At 39.0% G+C, this 17,592-nt stretch overlaps 1 protein-coding gene across 6 annotated transcripts in view; it reads left to right on the top strand.

The window, feature by feature from the left end:
- The window catches only part of TJP1 (tight junction protein 1), a 158,271-nt gene that overhangs the window by 122,311 nt on the left and 18,368 nt on the right, over positions 1-17,592 (top strand). For all 6 annotated transcript variants that reach the window (XM_063413055.1, XM_063413052.1, XM_063413051.1 and 3 more), the window contains 15 exons: positions 140-242; positions 1,666-1,945; positions 2,501-2,604; positions 3,496-3,664; positions 4,035-4,179; positions 9,775-9,911; positions 11,528-11,633; positions 12,447-12,597; positions 13,107-13,215; positions 13,855-14,074; positions 14,457-14,641; positions 14,774-14,869; positions 15,271-15,353; positions 16,362-16,572; positions 17,119-17,219. In XM_063413055.1, the coding sequence (XP_063269125.1) occupies positions 140-242; positions 1,666-1,945; positions 2,501-2,604; positions 3,496-3,664; positions 4,035-4,179; positions 9,775-9,911; positions 11,528-11,633; positions 12,447-12,597; positions 13,107-13,215; positions 13,855-14,074; positions 14,457-14,641; positions 14,774-14,869; positions 15,271-15,353; positions 16,362-16,572; positions 17,119-17,219 (2,200 nt within the window). The remainder of the gene's footprint in view (positions 1-139; positions 243-1,665; positions 1,946-2,500; positions 2,605-3,495; positions 3,665-4,034; positions 4,180-9,774; positions 9,912-11,527; positions 11,634-12,446; positions 12,598-13,106; positions 13,216-13,854; positions 14,075-14,456; positions 14,642-14,773; positions 14,870-15,270; positions 15,354-16,361; positions 16,573-17,118; positions 17,220-17,592) is intronic.

The following is a 17,592-nucleotide window of genomic DNA, read 5'->3' as shown; positions in this document are numbered from 1 at the left end:
AACCTCCCTAATGGTTTTGGTCTCAAGTTGTCTGTCTGTAACTGTTGGATGTGGTAGGTTTGTAATACGGGCAGTTTGCTCAGGGACACTTATTCACCATAAAGTGTTTATACTGTTCATTGTGCTGTTTTTCATGTAGAGAAAATGACCGTGTTGCAATGGTTAATGGAGTTTCCATGGATAATGTCGAGCATGCATTTGCTGTTCAGCAGCTGAGGAAAAGTGGGAAGAATGCCAAAATCGTAAGTGAACGTCTTGAAGATTTAAAGTTCCATAGTTATAGAGCAAAAGTGGAATAGTGAAATGTTTGCTGTAAAATACAGGCATGGTGAAGGTATGTGAATAACACCTGTGTGATGTTTCAGGTTTAAGTGATAATCAAGGCATGTTTATCAAGTGGGTCACTCAAAAGGTTTTTTGCAATGTGAATGATGATGATTGCATAGTGTGGCACGGGGTAATTCAGACTTCTTTTCTTTATGGTAAAGTTCTCAGATTGCCAAATGGTGGCAGGTCAGCTTTGTTTAATATCTGTTTACTTTGTTGGATGAACTTTTACTCAGTTTTTTAAAGGCTGGTCTATGCTAAAGGACAAGTTGTTCAGGCACTAACACAGTTCTTTTTGTGCTCAGTAGACAGTTTGCCAAAATGAAGTATAATTGCCTTAATTCCTGTAATTTTGTAGACTTAGAATAAGTGGTTGGGTTTTGAACTTTTGCAAAGTAGAACAGATCATCACCAAACAGTAGTAATGCAGCTTTCTGTAGAAATTTGGAGGTTGTTATAAAAAGAAATAGAACAAAAAATGCACAATGTTTAGAAGTTTCTTAATTAGTGAAAACAGACTTCTAGGGCTTGTAGAAAAGCTTTTCTGCTGACAGATTTTTAGTGCATTTGTGTGCTTTAATGCAGTTACAAAAAAGTGTCATGTGTTGCATTTGTAGATTTGGCAGCAGTTCTTTAAAGCTTGCAGAAAGCAATGTGTGGCAAGCTGTGCAGGGCTTTCAGTATCTTAAATATTTGGTGTGCAGATTTATGTAGAAAAGAAATAATTAATGAAAACTTTATGGTGGAATTTGGTTTGGTTCTGTACTACACAGCAAACAAATCTCTGAACAAGGCCTAGCTCATGTTCTGGAAGCAGCTGTCTAAGTTATACAAACCAACTTTGAACTTCCAGAGCAACTGCTCCCCTTCCTCCATGTCTTGCATAAACGTTTCCTTGGAAGACTGGGAGACTTCAGAGTTGAGGAGAATTGCTGTCAATAGCATACTGAGTATACACTAGATTACATGTTAGCAAAAAGGGGGTTTAGCAGTGCCAGTAACTGATTTTGTGGTTTTAAGCAAAGAAGGCGTTCAAATATGCAGCTCTGAAGACAGAATATTTTGTTGTGCTACAAAGGCTGTTGATTGTTACCCTTTTGCCTCTTCTACAAAAACATTAAAAAGGACTAAAAGAACTGCAAAAACAGGTTTCTAGTAATCTGTATTGATAAGTCTCCTGTATTAATAGGATATAATTTTATAATGAGGTTGCAACAATTCAGGGCATTCGAAACTACATCTGCATGTTTTGAATGCTGGGTTTAGCTTGGCTTCTGACATTTAGTAACACCATTAGCATTGCACAGCCAGAGGCTGATCTCTGCTGTTGGGTTGTAGACTATCCGAAGGATGAAGAAAATTCAGATCCCAGTGACTCGACCAGACCCTGAACCAGTGTCTGAAAACGAGGACGACAGCTACGATGAAGAAATCCGGGATCCCAGGAGCAGCCGGGGGGGTCCCAGTGCCAGCAGGAGGCACGAGAAGAGCTGGGTCAGGGATCGCAGCGCCAGCAGGGAGAGGAGTTTGTCTCCCAGGTCAGACAGGAGGTCTGTCACCTCCAGCCAGCCTGCAAAACCCACCAAAGTCACACTGGTGAAATCCAGGAAAAATGAAGGTAATTGTGGGTACATCTCTTGCTAAAACTTGTGCTTTTAAAGGCCAGCTGCTTCTCTCAGTGTTGTGTTAAAGGCTGTGTGGGCTGAATGAACACTGCTGTTATAAGTTTGCCCATTTTACCAGTAGATGGCTCAAAACTTAAAAAATGCTGTTATATTTCTGGTGCTCTTTTTCATATTCCAAAATCTGTGTGCTTAGTTAAGGGTAAAGTATTATGTAGTCTAAACAAATTCCAACTGCAGCCAACATCTGGTAGTCAGCAGCTACATTCCGACACTTTAGCTGAGGCTGTAGTGGGTGTCTTGTTTGGAAGAGGAAAAGTTGTAGGTAGCATCTAAATTAAGTGACTGAACAACAGCTCTGATTATAGGCAGTGTTGGAAAAATAGACTGATATATGATAAAGCTCTATCTTATTCTGCTCCAGCCCATTGTTCACTCTCCTCTTCGTGTTCCCTGTGTAAATGCTGTATAAAGCAGTGTTGTAAGTCTCCAGATACCTCCCTCTTTTCTACTGTCACTTCATCAGTTTTCTTTTTTCTTTTATTGTAAAGAGTATGGTCTGCGGTTGGCAAGTCACATATTTGTGAAAGAAATCTCACAGGACAGCCTGGCAGCAAGAGATGGCAATATCCAGGAGGGAGACGTTGTGCTGAAGGTACAGTGTATGGTGGTGGTGGTTGTTTAAAGCAAAACTCACTGATGCAACTCCGCCCAGAACTGGCCATGTCAGTAACATGATGATAGTTAATAGAAGGTGTGTCACTTCTCCTTAAATTATTTCAGAGATCAAATTTAATATGAATCAACTTCTCTAAGGAAAGGAAAAGTACTAAGCCTTTTTGGCATTATTTTCTAAGTGTTATTCAGACAAATAATGCCCGCTGTAAATACATAATAAAGACTGTTTGAAAAAGTATGAAGCTTTGCTTAGTTATAAGAATAATAATAAGTAAAGTTATGGAGCTGTGCTGCTGTGCAACACTAAAACTTGCCTTCAGGTAATTTTTTTTTTGGTTCAGTTTTTTTAAAACTAATTATACCTGGGGTTAATTTTTGTGCCCCATCCCTGGCAGTGTCCAAGGCAAATGGATGGAGCTTTAAGCATCCTGGTCTAGTGCGATGTGTCCCATGGCAAGGTGGTTGGAGCTGGATGGTCTTTGAGGTCCCTTCCAGCTGAGGCCATTCTATGATTTTTTTAATTAATACTAACAATTTTTATTTCAAGATAGTGCTGTGGATGTGTTGGTGCAGAACATCAACCATTCTTTGCTCTGTTAAATATAACAGCGCTGGTTCAAAAAATATAACTAATCTTTTACATATTTTGTACTGGTGCTAGAGGCTTTGACTTTGAAAGTTGAAAATAATTTTCTATATTATGCAGTATTTTGGATGAGCCCAATGGTCTTCCATTGTACTATGGTAATTTGATAAATATTTTAACTCTTTCTAAATACCATCCAACGGAACACCACTCTTTTCACCAGAGATTCACCGGGCTTTTTTAATAAGTTTGTATCTGTTCCTTTTTCCTGCTCTATTCCAGATAAATGGCACGGTGACGGAAAATATGTCCTTAGCAGATGCCAAAACATTAATAGAAAGGTCAAAAGGCAAATTGAAGATGGTTGTTCAGCGAGATGAACGAGCCACACTGTTGAATGTCCCTGATCTTTCTGACAGTATTCATTCTGCTAATGCTTCAGAAAGAGACGGTGAGTATAAAAACTTGATTTCTAAAGGGGACAAAACTCCCTGTGTTGGCAGGGTGAGAAATACCTAAGTGGGATTGAGAGGGTGGGGAGGAGAAGAGTTAGGAGTAAGGTTGTAATATGGGTAAACTTTTGTTTGAATGTGATTGAAATCCACACCTTCAAAAACCACATTTCAAAAAAGTGGAGAAAAAGATACAGTCCCTATTCTTGTGGCTTCTTTCAGGAATATTAAGTTTGTTTTTTGTGTAATGATAAGCATAGATTTAACATCTTCATAAAAATTCTCTGCAAAAGCTTATTCCCATTTAAGCAGGTCATGCCGCCATTTAAATTACAGTCATTTCATGAGAAAACAACTTTTATTTAACAGACATTTCAGAAATTCAGTCGCTGGCATCAGATCATTCCAACCGATCCCATGACAGGCCCCGCCGCAGTCGTTCACGATCTCCTGACCAGAGGTCAGAGCCTTCAGACCATTCCAGACATTCTCCACAGCAGCCCAGCAACGGCAGGTGATGGCAGCATTGTGTTATTTTTAAATCAAATATTGAATGTAACATATAAGTTGTAGGAGTGCTTGGATTTATATGGTGTAACAAATGTGAAGCAGAACTGTGGAAGCAGCAATGTGACATTCTTTGTCTCAAGAGCTGCAGATAATTATGATCCAAATATTTTAGACTTGAGGAGAAACTGAACCTTTCTTTAGTGTCATATCTTCTTTAAACGTAATCATAGAGCATGGTTGTATGAATGACGATGCAAGTTTGATAGCAATATGTGTTACTGAAAAATGTGTAGTTGTATTTTGGTTTTAGAAAGCAGTTAGCTGTGAGGAGATTTCAGATGACCTGTAGGACAGTTCTTGTTGCATGTCCAGCCTGGGTAAACTTGTTGAAATCTTGTTTTGTTTAGGCATAGGGATTGTCTTATGTTTCTGAATACAGTTAGTTCCACAAAACAAGGTGTGTTACACAGCAGCTTTAGCTTTTACACTCTACTCTTTAATATTTGAGCTTGGTAATGGAAAATTGATTATAATTCTTCAGTACACAAGTCTAATCTTATATGAATTCAGAGACAAGTAATGTACTGTATGGTTTGGAATTTGTTCTCCTGCCATATGAAACTTCAGTCCTGAATAATAAATCTGCCCAGTTTTGCATTTCCACAGTTTGGAAATAGACACTCTTATTTATTGAAATAGTGTTTCAGTGTTGGACTTCAAATTCTATTCAATATTTGAAAGGGAAAAGTTTCTCTTCTGACTGTTCATAATACAATAGAGCAGAAATTAGAATTGATCTGTGCAAATTCCAAATTTAGAGCCTCTATCAGAGGATTTTTTAGATGCTGTTCAAAAACTCTGGAAAAAACAAATTGCAGCTGGCTGTTTCATTAACGATATGCTGGATTGCTTATTAATAAAATTGGTTTGTCCAAGGGGAAAATAACACACTTTCAAGGCTTTTAGAGTCTTTTAAAGATCAGTGCAAGAGCAAGAGAGATTGTACCTGCATGTACACCTGCTTGGGGTTATGGGTTACAGACACTTTTGCTTCTTTCGTGTGCATTGTTCAGAGGGACCACGAGGCATGAGAGCTTGTTTTCAAGCAGGAACCACATTAATGGAAAAATCTTTAAAGCAGGATCCCAGAGGCAGGGCTTTGATTGTGAAGGTTGTGAGATCTCTGTCATATTTTGAAATTGTATGTCTTGACATGCATTTCTAGTGAAGGCTGATAGGGCTTGTGGAGAGAGAAACAAACCCAAAATCTGTCTGAGCTGGAACTGTGACTGACTGAGCCTTGTGTTAGTGCTTTCCTGTGCTATTGCAGTGGTTTAGGTAGGTGGTCACTTCCTCCCTGTAGACCAAACTGTTGGAAGAATCAAATCCTCCCCGAGAGGGAACTTTGAAGTTATCTCGACTCTGAATGCATCCGTTATATCTTCTTTATGAGCAGGAGCTCCTTTGGCATGGCTTGGCTTCCTGTGCGACACGTCCCTTTCAAGATCACAAAATCTGGGCCCTGAGCCACGTAAAGAAAAACATGCTGAGAGCAACTTCTCTTTGTAATGGTTGTTTGTGCAAGTTTAAATCTTCTGTAAGATCAAATTAGTTGTTAACTGCTTATTCTTTTTTGAGTTTGGTGGAAAATCTGGAGGAAGAAAAAGGCTTGAGAAAGGGCTGAGGAAGAAATGGGCAAGAAGTCCTCCAACTAAGCTTAAGGAGGACATTAGAAATGTACTGAAGATAATGAGTCTTTATTTAGACACTGTTCTGCCAAGTGTTTGTATGTTAATGAGGAGGGAAATTCCAGGGGAATCCTCTTAGTCCTTTGGTACAAGCTTTAGTACAGATTGACATTTCTCTGTGTGCACCAGAGTACTCAAGTCTGCTAACAGATCTGCCTCAGTGTTACTTTGGGGTCTGGCAGGGTCTCCAGTGTTGTCCACCTTTCAGTCTCCCTCACTGGTAGGGACATCAGGCTGAGTGTAATGTTCCTGGATTTAGGATTTCCATTGCTGTTTGATCATTCTGTCAAAGTGTTAAATAGTGCTTGAGTTTTCTTTAGTCTAAAGAAAGTTCACAGATGTCTCTCAGTTTTTTAAAAACTCAAATTCTAAAATATTTTTCTTGACTTACTAACAGAAAGGGTAATTGTGCTTTGTATAACCTATGAAGAGTTATCCTTAAAAAGCTAGAATGAGCAAAAGAGGTCTGTGCACCTAAGCTGGAGAATACCTCAGGACAAGTATCACTTATCCTTTCTTAGCTATCTGGGCTTTCTGCTGGCACTAAGCAGCTGTGGAGCTGGGGAAGCTTTTGATGTGATCCATCCTAAAGACTGGCATTTCAAGCCAGGTGCTGCCAAACCTGCCAGATGATATCTCTGGGCTGTGCTTTACTAATTGAAAGAACTCCTGCTTGGGAGCTCTGTCTCCTGTGCTGACTTCCTCACCCAGGCAGGAATAGCAAAAACATCCTCTGATATATTTCACACTTCAGCCTCAGCAAGAAAGATGTGGTCGCTTGAAGAAATCACTGTAGAGATCATCATTATTTCTGGATGGATGAGGCTGACTTCTGTAATACCATTGTCAATTTATATGTAGTACAAGAGATTGGTTGTTCTGTCCATTTTCAAAATAAGCTGAAAAACTAGAATATAAGATAAAAATCAGCCCTAATTTGAATGTCTTTAGGAGATCTACTTTGCTCTTACTCTTCTTATGCTAAAGGATTTGAGATGTGCTAAAAACACCCTTGGGAAGAGCCTGCAGGTTCCTATATTCCATAATTTTCTGTAGAGACAAACATTGTGTGTTGCAGGTCATCTCTTGTTCTTCAGTAACAGCACTAACATGAGGCTGATTGTGTTTTGTAATTTAAAAATGTTTCTGTTAAGCACACTTTGAAAAAACGTCGGGGAGAGGAAGTGAGGTAAAGGGGGCCCTGGCACAGCACAGATGTTAAACAATAGTGGCACGGTGCACACAGGGAACAGCACTGCCGTCCCTTGGGAAGTGCAGCTGTCACTTTTTAACAAGCTTCCCTCACCTGGAACCAGTGGTGGCATCAAGTTCTTTCCTGTATCGTCTTGTAATGTGAAATATTCAGAGCTTACTGGACAGTTCAAGCAAAGTCAAGGTAAAAAAATCTACTCCCCTGCTTTTCTGATGTTTCCTTTCTGTTCTATCAACTTTTTCCCATTTGAACTTCCATGTTTTAGGTAGAGTAGACCTGACCTTTTGCAGGCTTTTGAGTTGGCAGGATGCATTTGCCTGCACACATAGCAGCAGCCCAGGAGCCTGTTGCCTCAGATACTCACCTGATTATTTTGTGCTGTGCCTTCAGTGTCTGTATTTTAGTTACTGTTCGTGAGAGCTTCCACATCTGCATTCTCCTGATGTGTACAGGAATCAAAGCAGCACTGGGTTTGGACTGTGTAGAGGAAACTTAAAATGAATTTTGTCTTTGTGTAGTAACAAGCAAAACAGATACTCTTACTTTGGAATAATGTTCCTTTCAAATGTTAGGAGATGCTTGGAAACATCTACCACTTAGTAAAGAGGTCTCATGGGGAAATTTACTGTAGTGTCTTATTAACTAGTGCTCATTATCCAGAAATCTCTGGGGAGTGGAATTAGCTGCAGCTTACAACAGTACAGAAGTTTTTTGTTTCTAGGACACTTAGCATTCATTTAACTAGCTAAATATATGTATCTGATTTTAACAAGCCGGGAACTGTTTTTGAGGGAGTGACCAGTTCAGTCATGTTTTGGTCTGCTACTGTCTAGCTTTATGCACCTAAACTGGATATCCAAAAGAGGAATAAGAAAATGTCCATCAGTGATGTTTGGGAATGAAATAGAAGGATAAATGCTTTTTTTTCATTTTGTTACACATAGTGGTTTTGGCATCCTTTTAATCAACCGTGGGAGCCTCCAAAAGGGACTTTATCTGGATAAAAAGAGGCATAAATAGAGATTTTAAAAATTAAACTACTGTGCTTGTTTCTATCAATGACTTAAAACAAGATGCCAGTCATTCAAGAGTGATTCTCTTCACACTCTGTTGTGAGTGGAGCACTTCTCTGTGTTCTGTTTGGCTGCCTTCAGGCACATGGTTTTAAACCTGGCAGAGGAATGCACTGAGAAGTTGTAGTATGTCTTGGCTGAATAGCTAAGCTTTAAACTTCATTTTGCCTCAGGAAAGCCCATTCTACTTGTGTTTCGATTTTTGTAATTTCGTCTTTACTGCATGTCTCGGATGAGAAGACTGGCTGGAATCTGTTTTCTGAAGTGATATTTCCAACTCTTGAAGCATTATTTCTGATCAGGATCTTAACAGTGTTAATTCTGTATGATGGGGATTTGATCCATTTGTGCTTTCTGGGCAGTGGTGCTCATTATTGCCCAGCAGCACCATCTAGCTGTCGGTAGATGAGCAGAACTTCTCTCTTTTCCTTCCAGTACAGATCTCTCCTTTATGAGAGCAGATGGGCTTGTACCTATTGAGCAAGCCACTGGTATCCTTGAGAAGACAAGACACCTTTTTCCTCCCCTTCTTGGCAAATCAGTCTGGTATTACATGAAAGGCTGCTATTTGTGTCTGTCTTATTTGAAATAGTCTTTAAATCCTTGCTTATTTGCCAACTCCCAGGAAGAAAACTTTATTTTTCTAGCTCATTCTTAATATTTATCTGTTCCAACTGTATTAAATTATTTAGTGTTCATCAGATAGCAGTGTAGTGGTTAACATTTCAACATGCAGCACATGTTCAGTTCTGCTGTGGTACAGCTGGTAGCCGTAGCTCAGTACAACAGTAGAAGAATACCTGATCTTTTGAACTCAAGGAATAGAAATTGCATTCTGTAGAATCTTCCTTGCTTTCATAATTAAAAAACAAGAACTTAGTTTAACTTGTCCTCAGTTACTTCAGTTTGCACTCCAAGTGTGTGTCAGAAATGCATTAGAAGCAACAAATTGTCTTTTGAGTAAAATGCTTGGATGAGGAGCACTCCCCTCTTGTCATAGGTGTGAATTGAAGGCCTTATCCCCTCTGATGAGATGAGAAATAAGGAACATATTTATGTGGGCCTTGCCAGGGCTTTGCAAAAACAAAAGGTGCCACACCAGCAGCACTTGTGTTTCAAGGCAGCCGACACAAAAAGGAGCAGATAAACTGGTCACAGCAAAGCTGAAGAATTAAATCCAAAAATCCATGATTTCTATAGGAAGGGGTGAGGAAATGACCATTGTAGTGGATTTTCTTCCTTCTTCCCTTTGCTTCTCAGTTCCTTATGTATCTATGAATATACAGCACGTGTGTGTGAGTTGTGTGCTTGAAGCAGAGAGCAGCCTGTGTCACCCTGTGCTGCTGCTCCCTTAACTGCCATGTCCAGGGACGTCCTTTGTTAATGTGTTATTAGGGACAAAACACCAGGCTTTAGAAATGGTAAAAACTATTAATAATGTGATAATAATAATAGTGATACCTTATCCTCAACTTGATGAATGGAAGTATTTATTCTTAGTCTTAGTAGCCTGAGATCATAGAAGCAGTTCTGTATGCAGAGTGGAATCTTTTTCTCTAATATAGTCATCGAAGCAGAGAAGATGAGAGAGTAACTAAACCAGGAGCTGTCTCTACACCTCTAAAGAATGCAGATGATATTTCTAAAACTGTGGAAGAGGTGACAGTTGAAAGAACTGAAAAACAAACTCCACCACTCCCAGGTAAACATATTAAAATATATTAATTATGCATGTTGTTGAGAATGGATGACCAGTAAAGACTTAATGCTGTTGCATATTTGTAGAATGACTTTCAAGTCCTAAAACAGACCAAGTCCTAGTTATTTTTATTTCTGAACACAGACAGTCTTTGTAACCGTAATCCCATTTATATCTTAGGAGTTTTGGTCCTGAAAACCTAAGTTGTGGCGTCTGTCATTATGTAGGGGTCAGATTTCAGTGTTTGGGGTTGTAGTTATAAGTGATGGTTGTAAAGAGTTTTGTACTGATTTCTCAGGCAAGGTTAAAGTCTGTCATTTCTTTTCTGAGTGTTCAGCAGTAAGTGTGTTCTTACGGGTACTGTAGCAGACTATCTTTATAAAAGCCATGTAGTTAAGCCTGTTTAGAGCTACAGTTCCCAAGATACAACTCAAAACACTCCAAAATGCTTTGTTCATGTAGCACTTCACTACAGTCATGGACCAAGAAGGCAGGTTAACAAGTGCAGTACAGCTAATCAAAGCAGAGCAAAATCTCATTCCTTTTTCCCAGAAGGGAAGGATAAGCTAAATGGCAGCAGATAAAAGCCAGATGGTGTAAAAAAGAAAAAAACAAACAAAAGATGATACAGGACACTGTTCCGGGCAGGCTGGCACTTCCAAGATTTTTGTTTACAGACTGAGGCACTTCAGTGAAATTACAAGTGGAGAGAGGAGCTGTGCAGATGGTTTAGAGGGAGCTGTTACTGAAAGGCTGGGTGAAATGAGAGAAAGCACATTCAAGCTTGAAAATATTTGAGCACCTAAGGGATGAGCAGTGACACTTGTGCATGTCGTAGTCAGTAGATTAGTGGAGAATTGCAAGGGTTTTATGATGATAGACTCTGAAAGATCTTGAAAATAAGAACAGTAGTTCTTCTGATACAGCAGCCATTATTAAAAAGATGGTCATAAGAGGTGAGCTTTTACAGCAGTGTTATGAAGAAAGGCAAATTAAGTAATTTATATTTGCCAAGATAGAACAGGATGTGGTAGTGAGATTAGAGAGATGAATTCTGCATTTCTGTGAGATACTGAAGATTAGTAACTGGCATAATGCCAATCCAGCCAGATAGGTGGCCCTTAAGATGGTTCTTAATTCAAAATGATGTACTGATAATTGGTCTGAGAGTGACCAAACAAGTGATAAATAGTGTGGGGGTTTTGTTGGTTGGTGGGGAAGGAGAAATATTCTATTCTTGCATGAATGGGAAGAGAATCAATGGAAAATGAAGGAGCTAGGTCAGAGGTCAAGGTTAGAAGGGTTGGTTGAAAATGGTCTTAGGAGCATGAAGCCTTCTTTTGCAGTGCTCAGAGTTCTTCATGAAGTGCAAAGGAAGTTTGGGAATCTTTGCTGTAGTAAACAGGCCAGTAATCACACTGCTCTGAATGGAATGATGAGAGTGTCTTCTGTTGTAAATTTTCTAGCACGTTACTTTTAAGTCTAAGTCTAAGTGGATCTAAGTGGGGTAGAGGAAAGGCTACTGAAGACATCATTAACTAAGTCTTAATGAAGTTCAACTTCACATTTTCATCTTTAAATGACCAAATGGACATTGGAAATCTTTGGTATTTCAATAGAACCAAAGCCAGTGTATGCACAAGGAGGTCAGCCAGATGTGGATTTGCCAGTCAGTCCCTCTGATGGTCCTTTACCCAACTCAACCCATGAAGATGGAATGCTTCGGTAACGTATCTCTGAACTGCTTGAACCTGCCTGGTTCTCCAGCAAACCAAACTTCTATCCTGTGTGGTCAATAACCTCTCTCTGTGCTCTGATACCATGTCCTGTATCCTGTCCTGAGCCTTCTGTTCATAAGTAATAAGATGAAGACATGAGGTTTATTCCTGAGCCCTGTTGGCACTTACATTGTGTAATACACCACTTTAAAGTCTATTCATGTCTATGGAAATTAGCCCTTCGAACCAGTGGAAAGGATTTGCTGGTTTGTCTGTGCCTGGGCACTCTCACTCCTCCTTTCTGTCCCCATCTCCAAAGAGAGGAAAGTTACTGTAGTATATTCTTTACCTTTCATAGTAATTGGAGAGCAGTGAATAAAGGTTACTGCAGAAATGTGCCATTTCCAGCATGGAAATAAGTCTACTTCAGCTGGGATCTCCTTTATGGACATTAGTGTACGTGAGAATAGATTTTGGTTTGGTTTGACTTCAAATTCATCTTGATCTCTTCAGAGCCAAAATAGATCTGTATGCAAGCACAACTCTTTAAAAGGAAAAATGTTTTGGAAGAGAGTGTCAGTGTCTCACATAAACACTATGAGTGTAAGACAAACCAACCATACTAAACATGTCCATGCAGGTGGGTTTTTTGGAGCTGCTGTTGAGCATGTTGTAATGCTGCAGTTGATAAACAGTTAATGGTATGTATAGCAAAATATCCAGTAATTGACTAACAAGCAGATTACTTCTTTACATGTTTAATTTACCAGGATATTTTATGCTATTGCACTAGTAAGTAGGTTATTTTCTAAATTTCTAGGCCAAGCATGAAACTGGTAAAATTCAGAAAAGGAGATAGTGTGGGCTTGCGACTAGCAGGTGGCAATGATGTTGGCATATTTGTAGCTGGTGTTCTGGAAGACAGCCCTGCAGCAAAAGAAGGATTAGAGGAAGGGGACCAGATTCTCAGGGTATGTCAAAACTGTTAACAATACAAATGTTTTGTTGTACCAGAGAAGGTTTTCTTTCTGTAGGATTGAGTATTTTGCCTTTGTAGTTCATACACTTTTTTTCTGTATGTATTTATTACATTACTTACTAGGAGCAAAATCTCTTTTTACTGTACTGTTGCTAGGAAGGTTAGTAAGTTTTCTACATTAAATTTTGTAGACTAATTCAGTTGATAAAGTTGTTTGATTTCATGCTGGGTGACTGAATTGTCAGAGTGCTCTGTGGGCTACTGATGTATATCAGTGCTCCATAATGAGTGTAAAATGAACAGCTGCCTATTATCCTGGAAGCTGTGCTTTTACTGAGAAATAAAGTGGGACTCTAGAGGTACAAGAAATACATGCACTTGGTATATATGAAATTGAGTAAGAAAAAAATCCTAGCTATAGATTGAGTTTCACTATTGTATAATTAAATCTCTGTAGTAATGTCATGTGCTTAATCAAACTGTTTGCTTCATTGATACCAGGTAAATAATGTAGATTTCACAAATATCATCAGAGAGGAAGCTGTCCTTTTTCTGCTTGATCTTCCTAAAGGCGAAGAAGTAACCATTTTGGCACAGAAGAAAAAAGATGGTAAATATTTGTATATTGGAAGTGATGTAGTAGACTGCTTAGAAGAGCACCAATAAGCCTAGTGAACAATAACTAACTGCTGGCTTGCAGGAAATTGGCACCTTAGACTATGAAGTCCTTTTGGCTTTGGGTTAGGTGGCCACTACAAATGGAGTAGAGAGTGATAGGATGCCAGTATGCACACACCCACACTCCCCTAAACAAACAAACAAAATCCCAAACAAAAAATTGCTCTTCAGAAAGAACCTTTTCCACCTAAGTAACGTCTGGCATTATCCTTGGGGGAAGCAGAAGGGTCAGTTGTAGTTATGCCATTGAAAATGAGTGATTACGCTGGTGCGTTTGTACATGCAAACTTCTTTCCTCAGGATTAATTCCTTCCAGGGCAAACGAAGTAAGCTTGCACTTGGATCAAATTTTTGACTATAAAAGTTGAATTTATTTTAGGAGAGTTTACTATAATTAGTTATGCTGCTTAAAATAGAGCAGCTCTGAGACATTAAGGCTTCTTGAAGTAATGTACATTTAGAACAAGGAGAATTAAGGTGAGACATTGCTTTGTGTAGTTCTTGTTACATTATAACATCACTTGAACTTATGTAACACTTGATATTTGGGGATTTCTTTTCTTTCTTTCAGTTTATCGTCGCATTGTTGAGTCTGATGTAGGGGATTCTTTCTATATCAGAACTCACTTTGAATATGAGAAGGAATCTCCTTATGGACTAAGTTTCAATAAAGGTGAGGTGTTCCGGGTGGTGGACACTCTGTACAACGGCAAACTGGGCTCATGGCTGGCCATCCGCATTGGGAAGAACCACAAGGAAGTGGAAAGAGGTATCATACCTAACAAAAACAGGTACGACCCTGCAATAGTTAAATTGCTGATGCAAACCCACAATGTTAAATGCTATCTGTATAATGAATGACTGGACTTCTTTGCAGGACACAAGTTCATGGTTCAGTAGGAAAAAGTGACAAAGTGTAAAACATACTGAAGTAAATATCTGTGGATTTGCATTTGACTTTGCACAATCCATGAATAAACTTTCTTTTCAAGACAAGGATATAATAAGTTTTAGAAATGTGGTACCAGGCTCAGTGGTTGTTCTGTAGTTCATAATACAACAAAAGCTTGCTTCAGCCAGTGGCTGTGATTTTTTGAGAGTGTAAGCTTGCTTGAAGTCAGGCATCACTTCAGAAGCTGACTGCTTGGTAACTGGGATTTGTTGTCACCTTAGAGCTGAGCAGCTGGCTAGTGTACAGTACACGCTTCCAAAGACAGCAGGAGGAGATCGAGCAGACTTCTGGAGATTCCGAGGCTTGCGGAGCTCAAAAAGGAATCTCCGGAAAAGCAGAGAAGATCTTTCTGCCCAACCTGTTCAGACCAAGTTTCCTGCCTATGAAAGAGTTGTTCTTCGGGAAGGTATGGCTTTACTCTTACCACACGTTACAGGTTTGTGTGGTTTGGTTTGGACAAGCCAGCGTAGTTAAGTGTATCTTGCATTTGGTTTAAGCAATTGGTACATCTTGACTTTTCTTTCTCCTTCAATTCTAGCTGGGTTTCTCAGACCTGTAACCATTTTTGGTCCAATAGCTGATGTTGCACGGGAGAAACTTGCTAGAGAAGAACCAGATATCTTTCAAATTGCAAGTAAGTGTGAGATCAGGTTTTTCTGCAGCTAGGAAATAGTCAGCTTTCTTTGGCTAGATTGTTTCTACATTATTTCTTTAGTTAACATATTTAACATGACATTGATAATTTAAAGGAACAGAGTAAATGTAAGATCTGCTACATTGCTGCTGGTAATTCTCTGAAGAAATACTAGTTAAAATTTCATTTTAATTCTGTACCTTATCCTGTTTGTAAGTGCTTTTGTAAAGATGTGATTTTTATGGCCATAATGGTGGGTAGACTTTCATGTACGATATGTGATCAGAAGTGTCTTCAAGCTGAACTGACAGCTTGAGCTATGAAATGGTTTGTGTCTTAAGAAGGGAATGCAGAATATGTTGTAAACTTACCATAGATTTTTACTGTGTCCTCTTTACCAGAAAGTGAACCAAGAGATGCTGGTTCTGACCAACGTAGTTCTGGCATTATTCGTCTCCACACTATAAAGCAGATAATCGATAGAGTAAGTCTTCTGTTATCACTGGACTTCTAACACAAGAAAAGTAAAGCTGATAGCATGAAGTAATGTGTTGGGTGTTTTAAATGTAGGATGGTAGCTTACTGTGTTTGCTTTAATAACTTTCTTATTTCTCTATTGGTTAATAAGAAAAACCTCAGCACCCCTCTTCTCCATATTAATAACTGCAGCCTGGATGTACTTCTAGGCTTTGCTCCAGAGGCTGTCCTCTCTCCTTTAAGGCCCTTTTAAGCTGTTTCCTCTTTCATTTAAAACCGTGGTGTGATATTATAGCTAGAAATGGTTACTTTATTTTTGGAGCTGTTAGTTTTGCCCCACCCCAGTGTACAAATTGATCACTTGACATAATTCTTTTGTGTGAGGACTAAGAAAGGGTTCTTCCATCTCCCTTCCTTAATATCCTTAAAACCTCTACCATTAGTGTATAATATGAGGCTCACCTATTTATTTCCTTACTTAAAAATGAACTGGAAGATTTTCAGATGCTGAAGTATGAGAGGGAAAAAAGCTATTATAGCAGCAAAGTCAGTTTGCTTCATGCTGTGTGCCTGATTGCATTGAATGAAAGCTGGCCAAGTTCTGCATTCACAGTGATTTCTTTGTAAAAAGGTACATAGAAGTGTGTAATGAAACTATGTCTTGTGTTTCAGTTTTTGTTGTTTTCCTATTTACAGAATGCTGATAGGAGACTGCTTACTTTTTGTTTCAGTATCTGCTTACTTTGAGGAGTTTTTTTAAAAATAGAATTAAATGTAAAAAATCCTGGACTTACACAGTGATCCTACAGTTCAAAATGTATATGCCTATTTAGGCCGGTATTGGTATTGGTCTTTATTATTCTGTTAATTCAAATAGGAGAAGGATTTAAATCAATACTTCGAAGCAATGAATTCTGTAAAGATAATACAAAATCAATTTGTGGAGTATGTTAAAAAAATTTATGTAGGACATTAATGATTCACTTTCTTGCCTCTGTCCTTTTCATCACTGCAGGACAAACATGCTTTATTAGATGTCACTCCCAATGCAGTGGACCGTCTGAATTATGCCCAGTGGTATCCAATTGTAGTGTTCCTAAATCCTGATTCTAAGCAGGGAGTAAAGACCATGAGAATGAGGCTGTGCCCAGAATCACGAAAAAGTGCCAGAAAGCTCTATGAGAGAGCTCACAAGCTCCGCAAAAATAATCACCATCTCTTCACAAGTAAGTCTGGATTGGAACAGACTGGATTAGAACTTCTGAGAGGGGAGGGGAGGCAAGATGAGAAGCTTCTACCTCCAGGACTTTCTGCAAATGGAGCAGGTCAAGCAGTGACGGACTTGCTCAGGCTTCCCCATTCAATGGCCAGTAGTTAATTGGTGTGTGCATCATTTGCACATGAGTGCACAAATGTAAAGCAATCTGAAACATCAGAATGACATTTCTAATAGATCTTGTGACTTTGCAGGATCATCAGCCAAAATCAAAACTTGAATAAATAGGAAAATGATGTAACGTTATTGTTTTAGTCTGGCTGAACTCAAGCCTCTCTTTAGTCTAAGCTACTGTTAATTCAGTGTTTCCTATGAGATAAAATGTCCCAAACTACATCAGACGTTAAGGTTGCTTTGGATACTAATGTTTGCATTACTATTTAAACTATCTCATAGTTTTAACCTACCAGTTTATATTGCTTTTATTACTCGTGGTACAGATCCTTCTTGTAGTTCTGCAGAAGTCATAAGTCAAACTAATCTGCTGTACTTCTAGCTACCATTAACTTGAATTCAATGAATGAAGGATGGTATGGAGCTCTTAAGGAAGCAATTCAGCAACAACAGAACCAACTAGTGTGGGTTTCAGAAGGAAAGGTAAGAAATAATGTTTGGGGGAAATGGCGAAACAGTATTCATGAGAGGTTTTCTGTGATGATCTACAGCAGTAATACCTCCTGGCTGTGTGAGCTGCTCAAAACTGATTTGTCAGTACATCAGAGCACTTACTCTGTTAATGAGAGCTGTGCAGTTGTCCTTATGCATGCAACAGTGTAATAAAGAGAGCATTTGCTGGCATTGTTCACTGGAGGATATATTAATGCTGTGAAGATTCTGTGGGTTGCTGTGAAGATTGGATCAGTTTTCATCAAAGAACTTTGGGGGATTTCACTGCATGGGTACTCAGGGCTGGGATTGCCTGATGGTGGAATGTATTTTTTATTAATATAAAAGCAAGTGGCATATTCAT

Source organism: Prinia subflava, chromosome 15 (genome assembly GCF_021018805.1).
Source record: "Prinia subflava isolate CZ2003 ecotype Zambia chromosome 15, Cam_Psub_1.2, whole genome shotgun sequence".
NCBI lineage: Eukaryota > Metazoa > Chordata > Aves > Passeriformes > Cisticolidae > Prinia > Prinia subflava.
Note: the sequence above shows the minus strand (reverse complement) of the source record. Positions and strands in the feature narration are given on the sequence as shown.